General features: G+C 45.3%; 1 protein-coding gene across 1 annotated transcript; it reads right to left on the bottom strand.

Moving 5' to 3' along the window:
* Positions 1-769: 769 nt before the first annotated feature.
* On the bottom strand, positions 770-24,045 carry LOC136656834 (aldo-keto reductase family 1 member C3-like). The gene is made up of 9 exons (XM_066633194.1): positions 23,825-24,045; positions 18,176-18,343; positions 16,853-16,969; positions 15,486-15,563; positions 13,713-13,835; positions 12,161-12,270; positions 6,143-6,308; positions 3,066-3,148; positions 770-1,105 (listed from the first exon to the last, which is right to left on the bottom strand). Exons 1-9 carry the CDS (start codon positions 23,909-23,911, stop codon positions 1,063-1,065), a joined length of 975 nt encoding a protein of 324 aa, XP_066489291.1. The 5' UTR covers positions 23,912-24,045; the 3' UTR covers positions 770-1,062.
* Positions 24,046-24,223: the final 178 nt, after the last annotated feature.

The raw sequence follows: 24,223 nt of genomic DNA on the forward strand, positions 1-24,223 counted from the left end.
GGCTCTCGGAGCTTTCCTTGAATGTGCGGAAAGGTCAGTGTAGAGGCAGCATCACACAGAAATAACAGCAGACCACATAAGCTGTAATAGTAATAAAAATATATACCTTCATGTTCCAGTGTCTATCATGTTATTATAATTGATGTGAACTATTGTATTTTGTATCTTGAAGTTCTTTAGGTTTGCATTTTCACCTGGTTTTGGAATATTTTTTAAACAAGTCTGTTGTGTTTGTAACATGTGCTTTCATGAGTCATTATTTTACATTATGATGAAGAATCCAGGTTACATACTCTTTTGTATTATGATTGACTAGCTTATAGTGCTACTCACTTTTGTTTCTTTGGTGCCCCACCAGTAAAAGATAAGATGCCAAAACTCATTGGGACCAACCATCAGCTACAATAAACAGGTTTTTGTCTCTGTGCCTATTGGGAGGTTTTCATTTCTTTTCTTTGCTTGTCAGTGTAGGCAACACCAGATGAGACATCCCATTGATTTGACTCCATCAGCAGCTCCCAATACTCTACCTTTCCCTAATCTTTGAGATACTGCCATGCCATTTATTATATCACGCAGCTAAAGCAAAATTAGTACTACTACTACAAAAAAAAGGATGCTGTCAGTTTGATACCAGATGAGTCCATGCTAGTGGATTTGCTTTTACAGAATACCTTTGCAATCAGAAGGCCTGCAGACATTTGCTCATTGGCATCTGAGGCTCACTGCTTTGGAATTTGCTAGCTAATGTAGCACAACCATGCCAGCAGTGAGACTACTTAATCAGAGCATCTTAACAAATGGTGGCAATGGTACCACAGAGGTCACTGAAAGGGCTCTTACGTTTTATCATAATAAAGTGACAACACACATATTCTACCCCCTGCAAGTCTGAGTTTTCTTCTTTAAAAATGATCTCATCTCAATAATCAACAACAATGTCTTGCAAGCTCAGGTCTTAAGTGCTGTCAGACTGTAATCAAAAAGGACTACACAGTAAGAAGATGAAGGTCTTTGAATCCTTAGTGCACTCCAGGTTTCAGAAATTAGGTCCACGAATCCTCAGTTTTCATCTGGTGGCAAATACTGAGGGTGTTCAGCAACTCTAAAAGAAAGAAAAAGAAACAGCAGGACCTCAGGAAAAGAAAGGAACTAAATAAAGCCTGTTATTCCGAGGCTGGATCTATGTAAGGTAACAGAACAAAATGGGGACAAGATGGCTACTACTTCTGACTGCAGGTGGAAGATCACATGTTCTGAAGGCTGTATGTCCTCTATGTTTAATGAAAAACAATCCCCCTGGAAAAAAACCCAACCTCATTGCATGTAGAAAACTAGCAGGGAAAGGGGTAAACTTCCTGCTTAATACACTAACGGCCCAATCCAATGGGCCTGCTGCACTGCTGGAACTCGTGTTCTGGTGATGTGACATGCTTTATGGCTGTCACAATACACATGGCACCATAGAGCCTGCTGTTGCTGCAAACAGTGAGCAGCAGCAGCCAGGCAACAGTGGCCACTACAGAAGCCCTGACACTGGCAAGCTGGCACAGGGGTGGGAGAGGGGGAGAAATGAGGTGGGGTTGGGGGTGTGTTGAGGGCAGCAATGGGTGATTACTGGTCCCAGCTGCTCTGCCAATATCCTATTCCTCTACCTGGTCTTGGTCCGCCTAGCCAGGTTCATTCTGACATGCGCCAGAAAGTAGCGGACCCAATGGAATCAGGAGAAGCTTACCCTGAGGTACGGGAACAGTTGCTCCCTTACCTCAAGGAGGCCTCTGTGACTTCCCCCACCACCATGCAGGATGCAGTGTGTGTCCAATGGTGTGGCTGCATCAGTGGGTGGGGTTTGGATAGGATTGAGTTGTAAGTTTGCCATTTTCACAAAGTGGCACCAGAGACTTTGTGAAAATGGCAAACTTACAACTCAATCCTATCCAAACCTATGCCCCCTAGACAAAGGACCACCCCCATCCCTGGCCCCTTGTGGTAACCTGAAGAAGTATTTTTCAGAGAGGGCTTCTCCTTTATTCTCATCAGACACCGCCCTGCAGAAATGCATGTTGCCACTTCCCTGCATCCACCTCAGTGTTTTGGTGCTGCCATTGGTGACCTGATGGTGGAAACATTATAAAACGAAGAGATCTTCCACCTACAGTCTGAAGTGCTACAGTCCTTTACAGGGCCAGACCACCTCATTCAGTCCTCAAATTCATAGACAAAGTATTAAATATGCACTCAGATCCTTCCTCCTGCCCCCCCTCCTGCCCCCCTCAAGTTGTGGTTGAGGTCTGAACCCTTTGGCCTAAGAACTGCCTTTGATATCTATTCTGTTTGTTGGCAAGGAGCCCTGTAGCACAATGTTGGCTCTACTCCAGCATAGATGGTGGACAATGGAGAGAGGAGGAAAATTCACTGGCACTTCCTTGACAACCCAATCCTATCCTTCTGCCCCCCTCCCCACCACTTGTGAAGCCACACTGAAAACAGGCATGCTGTATCTGGTGGGAAGGGGTGGATCAGGAGGCTTTGGACAGGAAAGGGGATTTAAACCCGCTCCATAAGCCTCCCACTCTGCAATGGGTCTCCTCAGACCTGTGCCAGTGATTTCACTGGTGCAAGTCCAAGGAGAAAAAGGGGGTGGGGAGGCTAACCAATAGGATAGGAACTGGATAGGAACTGGTGCGTGCTATTGCCGCTGGATCCACTCCTTCTTGCATCCTCCCAGCCCTGTTCCCCCCTCCCTGCCCAGTTTCACCCCCTCCCACCCTGTCCTGCCCTCTCCCACCTCCCCTCACTGGCTTACTTGCTCCAGCAGGTGGCAAACTGTTTGGTGACATGCATGGGAAAGCTACCGGACTACACTTTTTGATTATTTTGCAGCAGTTGCCACAAGTGGAATGTGCGTTCTGCAGGCTATGGGGCCCAACAGGATTGAGCTGAAACTTGCACCAACAAAGAGGAGACATGGTTGACCACATCTTCCTCTGCCTGTTGCTTACAGTATGTTATTGTATGAGGCAACCTTACTTTTTTTTTTATTTTGTTTTTTTAAGAGGACTTACGGGTCTGATTTTACGTAGTTCATGTTTCGGTGAAGACCATCAAGGGATTTCATGTCCTCCTCGGACAGATGGAAATCGAACACCTGAGGGGAGAGGAATAGTTGTCACTAAGTTCTTCCATCACATCCCCCTGCATTGCTCTCAGTGCCACAGTACCATCAATGGATGGTATGTGCCACCCTCAACGAAGAACAGAGCTTTTTCTGTGGCAGCCTCTGTTCTTTGCATCTCTTTGCAACCCTTAGAGCAAACTGTGGGTCGCAAGCCAATTTCAGGTGGGTCCCCATTCATTTCAATATTTTATTTTTAACACATTAGATGCTGCCATGGTATGTGACTGCATTTGGGGAAATATTACAGATCTGTACTTTTAACAGGCTACTATGTATATGCTTTTAACAATGACAGTCAGTGGAACTCACTCCTGGGTAAGTGTGGGTAGGATTGCAAAAATTTTCCCAGCTTGATGATGTCACTTCCGGTCATGACACCACTTTTGGTGGGTCCTGACAGATTCTCATTCTTAAAAAGTGGGTCCCAGTGCTAAAAGTGTGAAAACCACTGCCTTAGAGGTTTGGTGCAGGCAAGGAGTTCTCTCTTTTTTGGAGGTGAGTGAAAACTCAACTTCTTCACTGTGCTTCAACCATTTTTTTTGCTGTTTTGCATATTCTCATGCTTCATTTTGACTGTCCTGCTGTCGTTGTTGCTGTTGAGTTAGACTGTTTGCCAATTCATTTTTAGATGAATTTTTAGACTTAAGTTTTCATTGTAAATTGTTTTTCTTTTATTTAAATCCCATGGGGGTCTGTTCTGGTTGAAAAGCAACCTATAAATATAATATACAAATAGGCAGTATACAAGTCCCTTGCACCGTCTGCATGTTTGCGCCTCCTCTAAAGTCAGCAGGGCTGGTGCAGGGGCACGCACCAGCCTGCAGAAGCTGAATCCAGGGCTGTGTCAGCTGACGCAAGTGTCTGGGGTGGGCAGGAAGGAAGTGGGAGGGAAGCAGTGAGTAGTCCCGGGGATGGGCGGGCAGAGAACAGGAAGCAGGGCTGGAACCCAGCTGTTATGCTGGATCCCAACCCCATTCCCTGAGCAGCATGGAGTGGTTGCAAGCAGCTTCTCAGACTTATAGCGGTGGGGCAAGTCCAAGGAGACCTATTGCAGCTGTGGTGGCTTACCTCGGGGTAAGGGGAAGAGTTTCCCCTTACCTCTGGTTGAGCCACTTTGGGACCCTATCCTGCACTGGATACAGTGCAGGCCTCCCAGCCTGCCTCTTCCATCGCAAGATAGGATTGCACTGTTAATTACATTATCCATCTAGGGCTTTTTAACCCCAAACACACAAGAAGCCTGTTGTGTTCTTTCATGGAGACCAAATTGTGGTACATGGAATTGCACCCACTTACTCTCCGGTTAAGTGTATGGGAACAGGACATCTTGGTCAAATGCAAGGGCCAGGGTCTGATTCTACTGAGAGGTAATCAGGAAATTTATTTTACTTTGGGTGCAATCCTACCCGGCGCTGCAGGATAGGGGCCCAAGTGCAGGATACAGGATAGGTGCTGTATCCAGTGCAAGATAGGGGCCCAAGGATAGAGGCCCAGCCAGCGGCAAGGGAAAAATTCTCCCCTTACCTTACCACTTCCTGAGGTGGCACAAGTCCAAAGAGAGCAGAGCAGCTTGAAGCTGCATTGGGATCCAGCACAAGTACTGGATCCCAGCCCCTCTCCCCGCCTGCCCACACCTATGGGTACTGGTCTTCAGCAGTATCTCATCTCCATTTATTTGGTGCAATGGTTACTGCATCCATTTAATCAAAGCTTTTTTGTGCTTTATAGCCAAGCTCAGGCATTTTCCCTCTGCCTACTTATACTTTTACTGCCCATCTTCCCCCCCCCCCCATTTTGTTTAATTTCTTTTCTTTTGAACTTTTAATAAACTAGTTACATTTTGACCCTTTGTCAGCCTAGCCCATGGGTAATTCAGTGGGTTATCATGTCTCTTAGCACTGCAGATGCTACTATGGTTTTAATTTTTAATAAGAACCCTTGGGCTTCAGCATTCAGTGTTCTTCTCAAAGGTATTTTTCCCAAATGGCTCCCCCTGCCACATTTCTGTAGCACTTAGCAGGCGCACTTAGGATTGTACCGTAAATTATTCTATTGGAGGAGTGGGACCTACCTGGCTTCTTGATCAATTGGATGCCGAGAAGTTCTCAGCAAAATGAATAGGCTTTCGGATGAGGCAAAACTGAAGTGTCTCCTAAATGACTGCTCACCAGATGTGCTAGAGGGAGTTTCTAAATTTTTTACTTTTGGCGATTTCTAAGCCTTCTTAATGTAATTTGTCAAAAATGTAGATATTTTATGTTGAACTGTAAATGTTTTATTAGTAATTTAGTTTAACTCTGTTTTTGATAAACGGGATTAGGACTAATTATGTTTGCTTTTATGATTTCTCTATCTATGCCTAATAAAGGTTTATTCATTCATTCATTCAATTGGATGCAGTAACCATTAACACTCAGCAGATGACGCTGGGATGCTGCTCAAGACCAAAGCCCACAGGAATACACACACCCCCATCCCACCCCTTTACCAGACAGACAGTTTTGGCTGCTCAATGGCAGAGGCTGGTTATTTCTAGACTGAATAGTTTCTGTGTTCAGGCAAATCCACATCTACATGTAGCTGGGGACAGTGGTATTTCAAACAGACAAAAGCTGCTGAACTTTCACAGGAATCTCTAGGAAGTATAAAAAAAATTAGGGAAAAACAGGGAATTCATCACAGCTGCCTTACAAAAGTGTAGTAAAACAAGGTAATCAGAGAGAAGCATAGAAAAGCACATCTGCCTGACATGCTAGTTTGCTATATGCAGGAGCTTTTTACATTGGGTGGACTCAAAAATATGAACCCTCCCATTCATAGTCTGAAGTGGTACAGTGTACAAGTCTACCGTCTCATTCTGCACAATGACTCACCACCTGATGCTTAATAAATCCTGGTACACCTTCTGGGGTTGAAGCCATTGGAACAGACATAGCTGCACTGTTCTCTGTTCATTGCCTTTACCTGCATGTTTTCTTCAATTCGCTTCTTGGTGAAGGACTTCACAAGGACCACCAGGCCACGCTGCAACTGGTGGCGCAGGGCCACGAGAGCTGGAGTTTGCTTGTACTTCTTGGCAATAGCAGCCAACACAGGGTCTTCAAGCAAAACAGGACTTTTTTGGTCTATCCTGTAAAAGAGTCACATAGAAAGAGTCTGGGTTGATATAATGAGAGTTGGTTGATTTTTTTTAATTGTTGGACCATTTTAACTCTGTTTTTTACAGCCAGAGGTATATTGGCTTGATTTGATATTGATAAAGGATGGCATTCAAAAATTTAAAGGATGTTAGTAAAAGCCAGCCCTTATTAATGGATTTGTTGTGGGATTTCAGAAATGAAATGAAGCAACAGGTCAGAAAATTATCTGAACAAATGAAGCAAATAAACTCCCTGACAAGCATGCAGGAACAGATTACTAATAAGAGACAAGAAAAAAGAATGGATCAAATGTCGGATGAAACTAAAGAAGTGGAGATTTTTGAAATGAGACAGGAGATGGAAAAAGCAACCGTTATTATCAGAATTAAGAATTTTAAGGAAGAAAAAAGAGGAAACTTTCAGAGAGCACGTCGTTTCAAGAAGAGGAAGAATTTTTGGATTAAATCCAAAAAGAACAGAATGAAGAAAAAAAGAAGAAAAGAGAGGGATTAAGAAATTTAAGAGAGTTAAGAAGAAAAAGAAGTGGAAGGAGTAGTGGGAGGAGCAAGAAGGAAAACACCAATAAGACAGAGAACAAAGAAAGTACTAAGACAGAAAGTGAAAATGGCTGAACAACACGTAGAATTTTTTTTTGTAGATATTAATAGTCCAAATTCTTTTTAGAAGAGTATTCCATTAATTATATCAAATCAAAGTAGATGTAAATGAAAACAAACTTGGAACACAAATATTGCAAAAATTAAAGTGGTATTAAGATGACTAAAAGAGTTATTTTTTAAAAGAGAAATTATATAAAATGTTTTATAGATGGTATTTAATTCCAGAGAAAATAGTAAAAATGTACCCTGGGTCATCAAACAAATGTTGGATAAGTAAAGAATTGAGGGAACTTTTTATTATATGTGGTGGATATGCAAAAAAGCAAAGAAATATTGGAAAATGATACATATATAAATTGTTACAAGAGATATTGAAGTGTGTATTACCATTCAAACTGGAAACATTCCTCTTAAATGCGACATCAGAAATTAAGAATCAGATAAGAAATATTTTATTCTAAATATTAGTTTAATGGCAAGAAGAGTGTATAAGTAAAATTTGAAGACTTTTTATGATTGTATAGATAATTTTAGGTAAAAAATATTGATTGTTTAGTTAAATTATTAATCAGTAGATTAACAAATATGATAATTTTTGTATTGATGAATAATTTTGTTTTTAGACGCTATCAAATTTTTTTTTGGACTAATGTATGTTGTAATCGATGGCCAATACCCTCATGTGTAACCTGTGTAGTCCCAGCCCTAATTCTAACCTATTTTCCTTACCTGTATCTGTAATAAATAAATAAACTCCACTGAGAAAAAAAGAATTTAAAAAAGCGCAGAGACGGGCAGAAGATGGGCTCGTATTCTGCCCAGGGGTGTGACTGTATCGCTGTGAGAGGTCATCCCACGCCTCCCCTTTCAGTTCCTGGTGCCTCCCTACGAGCCGCGCCTCACAGTTTCAATAACACTGCCCTATGCGGTTTAACATCCACATGAAACTGCATGGAGAGACAATCTCCTCCTGGATTGCCAGGAGGCAGTACTTGCTGAGGGTCATTTGTCCAGCTGGTCCACCAGCTGCAGCCATACTTGAGTTGGACTACCTACAGTGGTCCATGCCATTGGTAATTTCAAGGCTCAGTGGCATAGCGGGCGGGGGGGCGGTCCACCCCGGATACCACCCTTAGAGGGGGTGACACCATAAATGACCCAACCGCTAACATTGCGAAGGTTAGGAGTAACCCCATCATGCCATATACTGTTGGATGCGCAATTTCCAGCTGAATGCAATGCAATAAACCGGATTGAAATATCTCCTTTCCTTCAAAAGTTATGTCCAGAAAACCGGAAACAAAAAATGCATAGAGCCCTATGGAAAGTGAAACTGAGCCATATCGCGCGTTTACTCGCGAGTAGGCAGACTTGCCTTAGTCCGTTGGAAAGGGCAGGCTGAGAGGAATCCAACAACACCAGAATTGTTCCTGTCCAATGAAAGCAGCCCCCAAAAAACACCCAAGAAGGAGGTCCCTCCCTCCAAGCTGAGGAATGTATTGAACCCTATGGAAAGCGAAAGGAAGCCACACCGTTGTGTTTACTTGCAAGTAGACAAATGTCCCTTGGTTCCTGGTCAAGTTGGGCATAGGGGAGTGCAAGGCTAGCTGCATGGTCCCAATCTGATGAAAATGGAGCTCAACAAATGCTGCAGAAGGCAGCCTTCCCCCCCCTCCCGAAAATAAAACAGAGGCTTCAGCTGTAAGGTGAATGTTTACTTGTTTTTAGACTTGCAAAGCTGGGTGAGTCTGGATCCCCCCCACAATCTCCCTTTCTCCTTCTCCCCCTCCAAGCCTGGATCCCCCCCCCCCCACAATCTCCCTTTCTCCTTCCCCCCTCCAAGCCTGGATTCCCCCCCCCACAATCTCCCTTTCTCCTTCCCCCCTCCAAGCCAGGATCCCCCCCCCCACAATCTCCCTTACCCCTTCCCCCCTCCAAGCCTGGATCTCTTCCTAGTGATCAATCTTTCTAGTGATCAAAATTCTGGAAACTGTGGCTTTTAGGAATAATACCATCATGTTATATAACATTTTATGCAGAATTTCATCCATTACTTGTGGGGAAATAATAACTGCATTTATTTTCTGGCCATTATTATTATTCATTTCATGTCATGACTATTATTATCTCTGTCTCACCTACCTCACAGGGTTGTTGTGAGGACAAAATAAGGGGAGGAACCAGCTGCTTAGAGGAGGGTGGTATAAAAATGTGAATTAATTAATAATATATATATAATATAATTTGTTAATTAATTAATTAATTATGTCAAATGGGGTGACAAAATTTTATGGGCCCCGGGTGTCCTACAGACCTAGGTACGCCTTTTATGGGCCTGGGGGGCTGGACCTAGCTATGCCTCTGTCAAGGTTCAACATGAGGCTGCCCTTGAAGACTGTTTTGAAACTGCAACTGCTTCAGAATGTGTCGTTCTGTGTAATGGCCTGGACTTAGCAGTTTCATTCTAGCGGCTGTACCAGATGTCAGTTTGTTTTGGAGCACAATTCAAGGTACCAGTCTTGACCTTTAAAGCTCTTTATGATTTGGGATCAGGGTATCTAAAGAACTTTTTTTTCTCTACCAACAGCTCATCCTCTAGGTTAATCAGTGGGGCCCTGTTGTGCATACTGACTCTAGCTGAGGTCAGCTGACAATCTGTGGCATATCTGGCCAGGGGTCCAAGGGATCACATGGTCCGTGGAGGCAGATACCTCAGGGTGGCATCCAATGCCCACCCACCCCAATGCCCGGGTGCCGCTCCCTGGAGGTGCTGCCCCCCTGGACCCACTGCCTACCTTCACAAAGGCCTTCTGAGGGTCAGAGAGGCCTTGCACAGCCTCCCTGGCCCTCTCGAGGTCAAAAACCATCACTTCCAGTTTTTGGACCAAAACGGAAAGTGATGGTTTTCGGCCTCCAGAAGGCCTCTGTGAGGGGAGGCTTGGCTGGCACAGTGGTGAGGAATTCCACTGCTGATAGCCACAAAGGGCAGGGCCTTCTCCTTAGTGGCACCTCAACTCTGGAAGCCCCTCTCTTCAGAGGAAGCACTCTTCTTGCCAGCCTTTTGGTGGGGACTAAGAACAGTCCTTTTTTGCCTGGCATTTGCCGCCTAGGCCATTTTATGCTGTTTTTAGTTGTCTTTTAATTACTGGAAATTGTGTTGTTATCTGTCACTTTTTTTTGTTTTTGTTTCTCCTATTTTATTGTACTGCAGCAACTTACCATTTTTATTATCTGTTTTGTTGCTTTTAGCTTTTATAACTTTTAGGGCACAAACCTATCTTCCACTGAAACAGTCAAGCCTGGAAGCCTGCACTGTATCAAGCGTGAGATAGGGTGCCGCAGTAGCTCAGCTGAAGGTCAGGGGAACCTCTTCCCCTTACCCCTGGGTAAACCACTGCAACCCCATGGGTCTCCTTGGACTTGCGCCACCTCCTAAGGTAGCACTAGTCAGAGGAGAGCAGAGCGGCTTAAAGCCACTCCGTGCTGCTTGAGGAACGGGGTTGGGAACTGGCATAACTGCTGGGTCCAAGCCCTGCCTTCTGCTCCACACCCACCCACCTGCCCACCCACCCTGAGGGCTGCCCACCACCCACCCTCCCCCGCCCCAGAACTCCTCCCCGCCTCCTTCCCACCCACCTCAGAGCCTTGCGTCAGCTGAGCTCAGCCGATGCAAGGCTCACCCCACATGCTGCCACAGAGGCTGGATGCAGCCTCCATGTGCCAGTGCACCTCCATGCTCTAGAGGCTTGCTCTAGAGGAGGCACAAACATACTTTACAGCACATTTGCGACCTTTCTAGGCTGGCACAAGGGACTTGCACCAGTCCAAGTCCTACTTAGGATTGTGCTGTTATTGTATTTTATTACATTATCGTAATTTAAATTATTGTTAGCTGCCTTGAGTGTCCTATTTTATGGGATGAAAGACAGGATACACCGCAAATATTTTAAGTGCATAAATGCAGTTGACAAAGAGCTATGTAAATAATATATTAAGAGCTGCATTATTAATTCATGTTATTCCATCTGATTATCATCAGAGTTTAATATCTGATTATTTCAGAGTTTCATTCCAAAGTCAGCCCTGCACTTCGCCTCACCCCATATCTTGGATCAGTGTGGTGCAGTGGTTATAGCACTGACCTAGGAATGGAATTATCTGTGCTCAAATAAATCTCCACTCAGCCATCAAGTTATTTGGTAAGCTTGGACTGGTTTCCATATCTTAATCTAACTCTAACTCATCTCACAGTGTTGTTGTGAGGATAAAAGGAAGGGAAGGAGTCAGGTAAACAACTCTGAGTTTCTTGGAGGGAAGGCAGTATTTAAATGTGATCATAAAATTTATTGTCACCATTCAGGTGCATTTTCAGCAGCATTTAAGTCAAATTTATAAGTCTTTATCTCCTCTTGTTCTAAAGCTGTTTTTTAAAAGTGTGACAGAAGGCTGTTTTTAACCTTCTCAAGGCATATTTACAGCAGGGAGAACCACGTTCCAGATCTCTTGCTGGTTTTTTGGTTTACTGATTAGCAGTCCTGTGCCTTGAATAGCCTTGAAGCTTCCTCCTGCTTTAAGATTCTCAATTCCTCCCCCCCCCAAAAAAAAAACTTGCACGTGCATTATTGTGTGTGCCCCACTGCTGCCAGTTGCTCACCACTGCCTTCTCACCCACATCCATCTGTTTTGGAAAGCAACCAGATAAGGGCAAGTAGTGGGAGGTGCACTCCCACTTACCCCCTTACCTCCAGCTCCAAATTGCCACCTCCTGTCTTGGTGCTTGTCCTGTTTAAAATAAACAGTGAGAGCACAGCATGCTGGGAACTTCCTCTGTTTTAAATGGAAGAACAAGGTGACGATCTGGAGCTCCAGGTTAGGTAAGGGAGCTGGTACCCCACTTTTACTTGCCACTTGGCTGCTTCTCATAGCAGCAGGGTGCGTGAGGAGACCAAAAAGGTGGTGGCAGCAACTTTTTCTTCTTGTCCCTCCAGCAGCACTAGAGGAAGAAGTGTACTGTAGCTTGCCTAATCCTCTCAAGTTAGTGGGAAGGGGATCGGAGCACTGACTGAAGTAGCTCCATCAGTGGAGGGCCAGAGGGAGGCAGTAAGCAGAGTTGGGATGCAGTGGGACACCCTTGACCAGTTACTGCCTTTAAACTCTCCACTCAGTGCAAGACTCTCATCATGGGCAGGCTGGCCTTGCAACTATCTGGCTTCTTCTCTTACCAGTTTTTGTCCCTCTGGGTTCCCAGGACACTGTATGCTTCTAGGAGGATGTTGTTGGATTTGCAGAAGTTCAGCATCTTGCTCTGGTTCTGATAAACGTGGCATTCAACCTGCAGCATTCCCAGCCCCCAACACAAACCAACAACTTCAGATGGTTTGAATAAGAATTCAAGAAAGGTACATCAACAGGATACAAAGAAAAACACACAACCACATTGCCAGGTGCTAAGGTATTCAACAATGTTATACTTCTTAATGTTGGGGGGGGGAGGGTTATGTATGGGGGAGGGTTATGTATTCAAATTGCCATTCTTATGATTTGCCACAACACACCCCTCAGCAACACTATGAATGGTGTGTTAGCAGGAGCAAGTGCAGGATTTGTCTAGACCAGTGGTTCCCAAACTTTTTAGAGGCCTTAGAGGCTGCTGCTTGACTTATAAATGCCAAAGGGTGTGGCTATAATAATGATTGGGCAGCAGTGCTCCCCACTAAGTAGCAGCTTGTTTAAGCCTAATCTACCCTGTCAGTTTCGTGAACCACCCACCCAAAAATTGGGTCACGAACCATTGGTGGGTCCTGGACCCACAGTTTGAGAACTGTTGGTGTAGACAATAAACACTGAGCAAGATGGACCAATGGTCTGACTCATCACAAGGTATCTTTGCATACCTTCATAAAACCACTGTGTCATTGCACTGGAGAGCTCTGGTACAACATGACATGATCAAACAACGTGTATTACAGGATTGCTTGTTCCCGATTAACTCACGCTCAGTTCAGTCCTTCCCCCCGCTGGTGCTGAAAAAGCATGTGCTGTATCATGCAGGGGGGAGGGGTGAAGCAGGAGGCTTTGGAGGACCCTAAGCCTCTTGCACCACAATGGGTCTCCTCAGACCTGCGCCAGCAGCTTCGCTGGTTCAAGTCCAAGGACAGAAAGGGGGCTGAGATGCTGCTGCCAGGGGGTATGGGATCTGGTGAGCGCCATTGCCACCAGACTCACCCCTCTGCAGCCTTCTTGCCCCATTCCTCCTCTTCCCCACCCAATTTTGCCCCCTCCCCACACAGTTCTGCCCTCTCCTAACCCCCTCTCACCTCCCCTGCTGGTGTACCTACCCTAGTGGGTGGCCAGTGGTCTGGAGATGCATACAGGAATGCTCTGGCCTTTCTGCAGGTTCTCTAGCAGTTCATTACTTGATGCATTGCCAGACTGTGCTTTACAGCTGCTTTTCAGCAGCCAGTGGTGGCAGAACACGCGTTCCGCCATGGAGCATTCTAATAGGATTGAGCTGTTTGGTTCCAGCCAGTAACATATGTGCAACTTGAAGTCTGAATTTGGTTTACATGATCAAACATGGTAAACATGGTTTACCTAGGGCACGGCAACTGTTGAACAACCCTTCCTATTGTGTCCCCTTGCCCACTTCTAACTTCAATCAACTTCTGCCTGGCACTGACTCTCCTACTCAGCCAACCAACCAGAACTAGAATAAAGAACTTTCAGCAGCGGTTTGCAAGGAACAAAAATCCATAAAAGGCAAGCAGGTTTCACCTGGTTTATGACAGGCTTGTATTTCAGTCCTGGCTTGTTCAGGATCATATCCATCTGCTTCAGGTTGAAATTGGACACTCCAATAGATTTGACCAAGCCTGCATCTTTGCATGCCTCCATTGCCTGAGAAAGAAAACATGGCATGTATTGTAACCCTTAGAATGGAAGACACGCATGCAAGTGTGACTTCTAGTAGGAATGTCTTATTCCATACCATCTGTGGCCTAGCCTTTCAACAAGCCAAGCAGATTAATCTCTGTGGGGCAAGGGCATCCTCTAGACCAGGGGTGCCCAAACCCTGGCCCTGGAGCCACATGCGGCCCTTGAGGCCTCTCATTGTGGCGCTCAGGGAGACCCCAGTCTCCAATGAGCCTCTGGCCCTCCAGAGATTTGTTGGAGCCCGCACTGGCCCGATGCAACTGCTCTCAGCGTGAGGGCGACTGTTTGACCTCTCGCATGAGCTGTGGGATGAGAGCTTCCTCCACTGCTTGCTGTTTCATATCTATGGTGCAGTAGCAGCAGCAAAGGAAAGGCCAGCCTTGCTTTGTACAAGGCCTTGAGCTATTGCAAGACCTTCATTCATTCATATAAGTTTATCTTTAATATATTCATTTATGTATACTTATGTAAATATATTCAAATTTTAAATGTAAATTAATTCTTTTTTTTTTCCAGCCCCCAACACAGTGTCAGAGAGATGATGTGGCCCTCCTGCCAAAAAGTTTGGACACCCCTGCTCTAGACCAGTGATTTTCAACCTTTTTCATCTCGTGCCACACTGACAAGGCACTAGAATTGTCAAGGCACACCATCAGGTTTTTGACAATTGACAAGGCACACCATGCTGCCAGTGAGGGGCTCACATCCCCATTGGCCCTACTAATAAATGATCTTCCCCCAAATTCCTGGGGCACACCTGTGGACCACTCGCGGCACACTAGAGTGCCACGGAACAATGGTTGAAAATGGCTGCTCTAGACCAGCATTCAGGGCAATGCTGATTCCCTCCCCACTGTGAGCAGTGCTTATTGTTCCGATGCACCACTCACTAGAAGTCCCTCTGACCACTATTGCGCGACTGCCTCTGCAGTTGCATCTGCCCAGAAATCCAGGCAAAAGCCTGCTGGGACAGTGGGCTATAGACACGACTACCCAGAGCGTCGTGCAACAGTGGTCAAAGGGGCTTTTGGGGAGCTGCATGGTGGAGCAGTAAGCACTGGTCCAACTGGGGACCGTTTTCATGCTGAGCAGCAATCGCGAGTTTGGAGTTTGCTGCTCTAGACAGGGGCAAGGCCGAGATCGGCCAACTCTATTGCTTTGGGCAAGTCCACCCCGAGACAGAGATATAGCAGGCAGCCTCTTCTGTGCCTGCATATTTTCTACTCATAGGGGTCTTTTGAATGAAAGTATTTTTTGCAGAGCACTGAGGTGTCCCAGCAGGCCATCCAGGAATTTCCTGCTCTGTACATATTTCTAGCTTAAAACTGTTACCAAGCAAACATTGTTCTTAAAAACAAATTTTTACACAACACTTGCAGAATATTGAGTACTAATTCTTAATCCATATTTCACGCATCCTTGTAACAACCCTGTAGGGCTAATGTTTCCAGTTTGCAGACTGGAAGAGAAAAATGAGGTTTACTGACAGGTCCAAGGCCATGCAAATGAGGGGTTTTCCACTGACAGTAGCAAGGATTGGTGTTCCAAGCATGGGCTATGATAAGTTGGAGGGGCCTCCTCAAGGTGTGGATCTCACAGCTTCCAGGTACTTACTTCCCATGTTTGACGAAGATCGACATTGTCATAAATTAATTTTTTATTTTCCCCAAAAGGTAATAAATCTGCTCCAGGCTGGAAAGGAAAAGGGAAATGAAGCTTAGACCTAAATGTGCTGTACAAGTTATCTCTGACTACTTACCCCTTCAGTAGCTAGTACCCCATAAAACAATGGGAGCTTTTCTCCTAGGGGAAATAGTATTCACGGGGGGGGGGGGCAGGCTGAGCTAGAGCAGAACCACTGGGAGTGCAAAGGCTTAAGGTTGGCCACTGCCATGGTCCAAATCCAAAACAAACACCCCCCTCTGATTTATGTTCAATAAACCAACCACATAGGCCCCAATCACAAAATAGATGACTTTTTTAGTTTGGCCCTCACAACAGTGATGGAACGAGAGAAAGCATAGTGGGACTGATACAGGATGACATCCCAAATCACAGTACAGACCACTTGTACGTTTTTATTCATCCAAAAGGACAACACTCCTACTTTATTTAAAAAAAAAAAAATCTTAGTTACAATGTCAAAATCAGTATTTTCTTTTAAGCCATTTTCTGATAAGCCCCTTTTTCTTTCCGTATCCCACAGTGCACATCTCCTTCACTCTGGCCACAAGTCTGTAGCCCCGTCTCTCAGTTATTGCCCTCTTTTCTGCCCCCCCCAATATGTCTATCTACAGTGCACCCTCATCTCTGTTACCCCTTTTTTCCTTTCTCTATCCCAGTTCCAGGCCTGATTGAGGACAGAATGGTTGGCTGCACAACCTGGTGCCAGTCCACATATACTACTGAATCCAATCATAGAAAGCACATATACTCACACAATCTATAACTGATATTGTATTTTTTCCAATTTAAAAAAGTAATATAAATTTCCAAAGAGAAATGGGAAAAGGTCACAACCAAAGAGCATTTCCCTCAACCAATGAGAAGGGGCCATAGCTCAGTGGTAGGGCACATGCCTTAGGTGCAGAAGGCCCAGTTCCAAGCCCTGGCATTCCAGGTTAGGAGAGACTCTTTGGAGACTTGGGAGAGCTGCTGCCAGGCAGCAAAGATGGAGCTGAGCTATCTGGACCAATGATCCAATTCAATTGGAGGCAGCTTCATATGTCCCTGTTTGGCTTGTCAGTCATTTCTTCTTGTAGGGAACTCTGGGAACTGTGACAGGGCAAAGCTTCTTCACTTTCCGACTCTCTCACCAGTCTGCAGTTCCCACAATTCCTTCTGAGAAGCCATGACAAGCAAACCAATAAATGTTTTCAGTGTAGAATCCCACTGGGGCTTTTCCTATGTAACACCTTGTCTGTTTTGGTCCACTACAATATTTTGCTAGCACTTGCATAAGAGCATCAAGAAACATTTACCTTTAGAGAATAAGGGTTGTGGATGAGGAACAGATCCATATAGTCAAACTGGAGTTTCTTCAGGGATTGTTCTAAGCATGTGCGAACGAGCTCAGGACGGTGGAAGGTACTCCAAAGCTGTCAACAATTCACACATGTGTTTATGTTTTCTCACAAACAGTTTTACAGGCTTCAAGGGGGCCATTCAGTTCTGCCCTGTGATGAGGCAGGATTCCCCGTGCACTCCAAAATTGCAGTAGAGTAATATTTTGTTGAGTAAACACTTGATTAGCACAGCAAGTTGCAGTGGGCTGGTATTTTAATTGCGATTGTATGTGTCAGTCAGGCCTTTACCCACACTGGTCTTTCCTCCAGTTCTGGTATGGGCAGGGTGGTAACAATGGATGACACCACAGAACAAAACAGTTGGCTTCCCACCACTTAAACAGCCGCCACTGACCCCCATCTTCCTCTTCCTGGACAAATTGTTGCCTGTTTGATAACTAGAATTGTTGCCTCTTTGATAACTTCCTTTCCACTCCTGGATCCCGCACAAGCACCCGAGTCTTACCTTCAGAGCTCTGCTTGGCCTTGTCTCTCCTTACTTATCTGCTCTCACTTCCTGCTATGCTCCTACCTGTGACCTTCATACCTCTAGGTCCACCGCCCCATCCATCTGAAGTTCCCCTGCTTCTCAAAGGCTCTGCTCCTTTCTCTTGCTACCCCTGATGCCTGGAATTCCCTTCCCGATCACCTGAAGGATCCCCTCTCTCGTCTTTCCTTCAAATCCCTGCTCAAAACCCACCTTTTCCATGAAGTCTTTGGCACTACTCCTTAGCCCCTCAACTTTAATGCAAGTAATGCCCCCATCCTATCCCTGCCATAGCATAGCAAGCAGCCACACCAACAAAGTGGGGGTGGCACCAGAAGGTAAACTGGAGATAAGTGAAAAACTTTGACTGGAAGTAGCTTGGCGCACTGGCGGTGTGTATGTGGGTCACCAGCCATTCAGAAGTTGTCACTGCAGCTCCATACTAGCGGCCTAGTCTGCTCACTGACAGAATGCAAGTTCCATCAGCAGAAGGCCTGGGCCATAGTCTGAACATATATACCTGAAATAACTGCCTATTTTCCCCCATCTGCCCTGGCACCTCTCTCGTCCCCTTCTTCTGTAGTCTCCCTCATGTCTGTGGTAGATTAGGAGTCCCCAAAGCAGGGACCTATCTGCATTTTTACTCTAAAGTGCCATGTACCCTGACAACACGGTGCAAATTAGAAATAATAATTAAAAATAACAAATAATTATAAAATCCAGTTGCATTAAGAACATTCAAATTAATTTACCTTTCCAGTGTAGAAAATATCTTCCCTTTTCAGGGTTCCATCAGCAATTTTTGCATGGACAGCTCGTCCAACCTGCTCCTCAGTTTCATATACATATGCACCATCAATGTGGCGGAAGCCAACCTCCAGGGCTATTTTTGTAGCCTCCTCGCACATCTTATTCCGAGCCTGCAAGTTAAAAAGGTAAAAATGCCAGTCAATATTTCTGGTTTTTTTATATCTCGAGGTGTCTTTCCTTACCACTGAGAGACAGTGTGGTCTAGTAGTTAGAGAGAACTGGGTTCAAACTTCCCTCACCCATGAAGCTCACTGGGCAATCTTGGACTGTCAGGTCAGCAGGGGAGGATAGCTCTTGCTTTCCTGATAGCAAAGTGGCATGGGAGCGTAGGAAGACAGCACAAGAAGCAGGCGATCCCAAACAGAGCCAAAGAAGCAGACTCAGGCTTGTTTGTTGCAGAAGCATGTATTGGTAAAGGAGCAGGCAGAAGAGTAGTCAGTCAAACAATCCAGAAGTCAGGGATACAGAGAGGCACAGTCATGATAAGCACAGTCCAAGTCAGAACACAATCCAGCAGCACACAGAAACTCCACCACAACAACCCACACCCTGGTGTCTGTGCTTGCCCCATATATACCGGGGCCGGCTAATCAGAGTAGGGCAACCTCATAGACACAAGACAGTCTTGTGACCCACTCTGTTTGGCTGTCCAGTGGCGCATTGCACCACTCCACCATAGCCTATGTGACTCTGCACACATCTTCCCAGAGTCACATGACTCCCACCTGCCACAGGTGCAGCTGATTGCTAATCAGTATACAGTGCTGCTGTTCCTTTAAGTACATTTTATACCAGGCCTGGACATCAAGGACCCTCCTGCCACATCCTGGCTTATAACAGTTCAGGGTGCCAAAGGCCTGACACCACTCCATTGTTTCAGCCAGGATGTGACTTATAATCTTGCATACCTAGCAACGAGTGTTTGTTCACCCCCAGTTCCTTGATCTTTGTGGTACCTTTGTGAAACTGTTACATTGCTCACAACAGCTTCACCTGGTGAATACCTGTCTGGAGGTACGCCTTTTGTTGCCCTTTCTGATTTCCTGGGGATCACAGGGCTCTGACTCTCAGGCTCCTCCATTTTCAGCATTTCAGAGGTTAATTCCTCTCTCTCTGTCTCAAGCTCTGCTTTGGGCTCCTTATCTGGCTTCCCTAGAGACAGCTCATCAGCCTTGGAATGTGCTGGCTGATTGCCACCCTGGCTGACAGGCATGAACTGATCCTCTGCTTTCCTGCTAATCAACACAGACCTGGTCTCTGGGCACCAGAAACGCCAGGCCTTTGATCCTGATAGATAGCCCAGGAAAAACACCCTTTTTGACTTGATTTCCCCTTTTCTGCGCAAAACATTGACATAGGATTCAACCCCAAAGGGGTGCAAGTGGTTTCAATTAGGGGCTTTTCCGTAGGGATCGCTTTCATAGGGGATCGCTTTGGTGCCAGAATGCCACAGGTGATTTAGATCATAATTGGCACACAGGACACTTTCTCCCCAGAAGCCCAGAGACAGTGTGCTTCCCTGTAACATTGTATCTGCTATTTGCATAAGAACCGCCCCTTTCCTTTCAATAAGCCCATTTTCAGCCTATAAATAAGGGCTCGGTGTTTGATACCAGACTTCTTTAGTAGCCCTTTGAACCTCTAATTGGTAAATTCTGTCCCATTGTCAGTTTGGATCTGCTTAACTTTCTTTCCAAACCGCCTCTCCACAAACGTAATCCACTGAGAGACTTCCTCAAAGGTTTGGTCCTTCGATTTAAGCAGAAAAACAAAACTAAACCTTGAGTAATCCTCCGAAATGCTCAGGACATACTTAGCTCCGCCCAGTGAGGGCTGTCGGGGACCAATGAGATCCATGTGAACTAATTCCAGGCACTCAGAAGTCTGCCTCTGGCTTTGCTTGTTTACTGAGGCAGCCTTGGATTTGGTTATCTTACAAGCAGGGCAGTCTAGGTGCTGGCCACATGGTTTTAGCTCCACCTTTTCTGCAAGCCGCCTAGTTTCCCTCAGAGCACAAAAACCCGCATGACCCAAACTATACATTGAAATTCAGGTTCGCTTGGCAGGTAAACCTGGGCTCCTGCCAGGACTTGGAGTCCAGATCTAACTGCCGGCTAGACCTGGGTTCCTATTACACCTCTTCCAGGCAAGTAGCCCTATGCTCCCAGCTATTCTAGGGCTGTTCCCCATTCCAGTGGCTGTCCTTCCCCACTGGCAACAGTTTGGGGGGGGGGGTTACACACCCATGACCCCCCCCTTGGATCGGACCCTACGTTGAACATTCTCTCACCCACTGCACTTGTGGATTATAATGTAATAGATTTCCTGATTGAGCTGATGGAGACAGTCCCAGAATTGGTGCTGGATATCTATGTTATTAATCCTAGGGGACATCTATGCTTATACTGAGGCTGGCCTGACTGGAGCAGCTCAGAATTATATGGGTTTTTTTGGCCACTATAGACCTGTCTCAATGCCTAGACCAGGGATGTCAAACATAAGGCCCGGGGGCTGGATGTGGCCTGCTGAATCTTTTCATCTGGCCCTTGGGCTCTCAGCTGCTGAGCACTGCTGACATGGCACTGCCGAAAGGACGGCTTGCATGATAATTTGGCTCTCCCTTATCTTGAAATATGATCAAAATTTGCATATATTCTCTTTTTTTTTTGCAGCTAATGAGTTCCTAAGTGAGAAAAAAGTGCTTATTTCTGGTTATGACCTGTTTAATGACATCACTTCCTGCTGAATGAAATCATCTCTGGTCCTCAGCAGGCATCATGGATACTATTTGGCCCACTGTATGAAACGGGTTTGACACCCCTGGCCTAGACAGTTGCCCTAAAAACAGAGTCTTAGAACCTGGAAGAGTTTTTCAGCGATTGCCAACTGCTGCTCCTGCACAGCAAAGATAGGGCTCCATGCAGTCCCTGTAATTTTTGCAGGGAATACTAGCAGTGATAGCATTTATATTGGAGACATGCCCTTCTATATGGGAGACCAAATATGACACCTGGTTTTCTAGGGAATTGGGGGCAATGAAACAGTTGGGGCATCACCCCCAACAAACAGCAGAATTCTTGCAACAAATCACAGATTAGAGCCCAAATGAAGGCATATGCTGTGGCAGAGATGGTGGCACAGAAATACATTTCTCCACCACCATTGCATCTGCACCATTCAAAGTGCACGAGTTCAGCTTCTTCGTAGTTCCCAACGAAAGGAGAACATCCTTAGAAGAAGGAGTCATTCTCTAGTTCCTGTTTTAAGATCTTTTGGTATTTCTGCGCAGTGAAGGGCAACTTGGGGGAGGGGGAAGAGGGAGAGATCCCAGATCAAGACCCAGCCACAGGTAGGTATGCCTGCAATGCAGATTGGATGAGATGGGGACAAAATCTGAAAGCTCCTTCTCGCCACATTGTCTCATACCCAATCCCCAGGTCACAGTTAGAAAAAAGACAAGCACAACAGCTCTAAGGAAGAACTTGTAACAGTTTGGTTTGGAGCCCTTTCTTTCCACTCCTAGCGTATCACTTTCCTCTAATCTCTACAGTAATTAAAGCGTTTAAAAGCAACTGCCCAGTTCATCAGACATGTTGGTTCAAAGGTTGGAAACTGTAGGGGAATGTGTTTCTTGTTAAAAAAAAAAAATAAAACAGGATCAGAAATGTATGTGAGAAACTAATTACACTTTAGAAGTGCTATCTTGGGGTGGTGAAAGGGAGAAAAAAATAAGTTTGAAGCCATAGCTCAGATGAGGGAGAGGGACATGTTAACAGTAGTCTGCTCTGTCCCACCTCCCCCCTCCCCCCTCCCCCCCCAGCTTTAGATGTGAATGGAATGTTTCAGGATATGAAAAGAAAATGTTGAAAGTGGCCTTTTTTTCCTAACATGAGTGATTGCTGTTATTTAATAAGTTGTAAGCTATTTAACACTTTCTTCAGAAGTGTTTCTGAAACACTAACAGTATTTCAGAAAGGCATCCAGAGCTTTGGTAAACTGCAAATGTATTCTTTTTAAAGAATTCTTTATTCTTTTTAAATAGTTAATTAATGAATCTGTTAAAGGCAAATGGCAAATCACTGAAAATGTCTATCTGTCAGTCAACAGGCCTAGCTAAAAAACCCTTCTGTTATACAAGTGTAACTGTGAGATGAAAGATCTAATGAAAAACTTTCTTGGATCAAACTTAAGTCCCATCTGCCAAAGTGCCATCTTTCAGAAATACAGAGTACTTGATTCCTAGCTTCCCATTGCCTAAAATTTTGGATGCTTGACAACTGTGGCTCATATACAATCTCCTTATGATGCCAATAAAGGTTTTGGTTTTGGAATAGACAATCTCCAGTTGGCACTGCTAGTACCATACAGCTGTTCCTGGGTATTCAGATAGTGGTTTTGCTCAATTCTGGCTGATGCCCCTATCTGGACCCAGGAGAACTTCCAAACGGCAAACCTGCTCCTTCAGAGGGAGTGCAACTCTGGCTGCTGGTTTGATACCTGCATTACAGTTTTCCAGACCAAGAGGACCTCTGTTTTGCCCAGACTTCATTTCAACTTCTTCACTCTCATCTAGTCCCTCACCTCCCTCAGGCAACCAACTACAGCTTCCCCAGCATTTGGTGGAACAGCGAGGTAGGGCTGAGTGTCATTGGCATATTTGTGACACCCAGTTCCAAACATCTGGCCCTGGATGAACTCAGCAGTTTCACGCTGATGCTAAATAATGTGAGGGACAAGATGGAACCCTGCAGCAAGCCACAGGACAGAGTGAAGATCGATCCCCCCCACAAACCACATTCTGGGATTTATCGGCCAGAAAGGACTAGAACCACCACAGACCTTAGCCCCAATCTGGCAGATGACCCAGATAGACCCCATGGTCAATAGTATTGAAAGACATTGGAAGAACCAGCAGGACCAACAGGAATGCACTCCTCCTGCCAAGTCCCTGCTGCGGATAATTCACCAGGGTGACCAAAATCATTTCCACCTCAAAAATGAACCTAAAGCTGAACTGAAAGAAGTTCAGATTATCCATTTCATTCAGGAAACCCTGGAACTGGGATGCCACTATCCACTTGATTCTTTTGCCCAGAAGTGTGATTCTCTTGCCCAGATTCTCTTGCCAGAAAATGTCCGGCACAACAGCATCCAGGGCTGTAATGCAGCCAGCACCAGCCCCTCTAAAGGTGAATTGACCATCCTGTCAGTCCTTCCCAGGCTGATCTAATAAGGCAAGCCAGGCAATGACCAAGTAGACAGCCTCGCACTCCAAAGAATCCTGTCCAACAACACAAGATGAAAAGCCTTTAAACAACATCCTGGCATCTTTAGGTTGGGCTGGTACTGGCCCTTGCCTAATGTCTTGAGGAGCAGCTGCCAGTCAGTGACATTATAGAGAATTCTGACCTATGTAGCTTGACTCAGTAGAAGGTGGCTTCTTATGTTCTACTTGTTAATGATTGGCCTGGGGCGGCGTAAGGCAGTGATATTTAAGCATCGCCCCCCCTCCCCCGACACACACCCTATCCTTCATAATGGAGGGCGTTTTTCTAGTAATGCATATAGTTAACAGCAAGAATCTTACTTACAGGATCAGTGGAATAGGTGCCAAATCCAAGTACAGGAATTTTGTTCCCATCATTCATTGTAAGGACGTGATCTTTGCCAAGTGCCATCTCTTTCAAGTTTAAAGGATTGCTCAGTAGAGGCTGAAACTTGGACAAGGTCCTGTGAAAGTAGCTGCTCCAGAGAGAAGAACCAACATGTGTTAGTGAGCGTGAGAGAGGAATGGCTACACTTTCAATCCTAAAAAAAAAGAAAGATAGGCGTGGAAATTGCATCTCTTGTGCCAGAGCATTATCAGCATTATGCAACACTACCAGTGTGAGTCCAACAAGGAGTTAGGTCATTAGGCGTGTCATAATCTCTGACTTAGCCCAAGCAAAGCTATATATTGGACTAACAAATGTTTGACATAATAGAAGCAA

The sequence above is a fragment of the Tiliqua scincoides genome, chromosome 7, assembly GCF_035046505.1.
Source record: "Tiliqua scincoides isolate rTilSci1 chromosome 7, rTilSci1.hap2, whole genome shotgun sequence".
NCBI lineage: Eukaryota > Metazoa > Chordata > Lepidosauria > Squamata > Scincidae > Tiliqua > Tiliqua scincoides.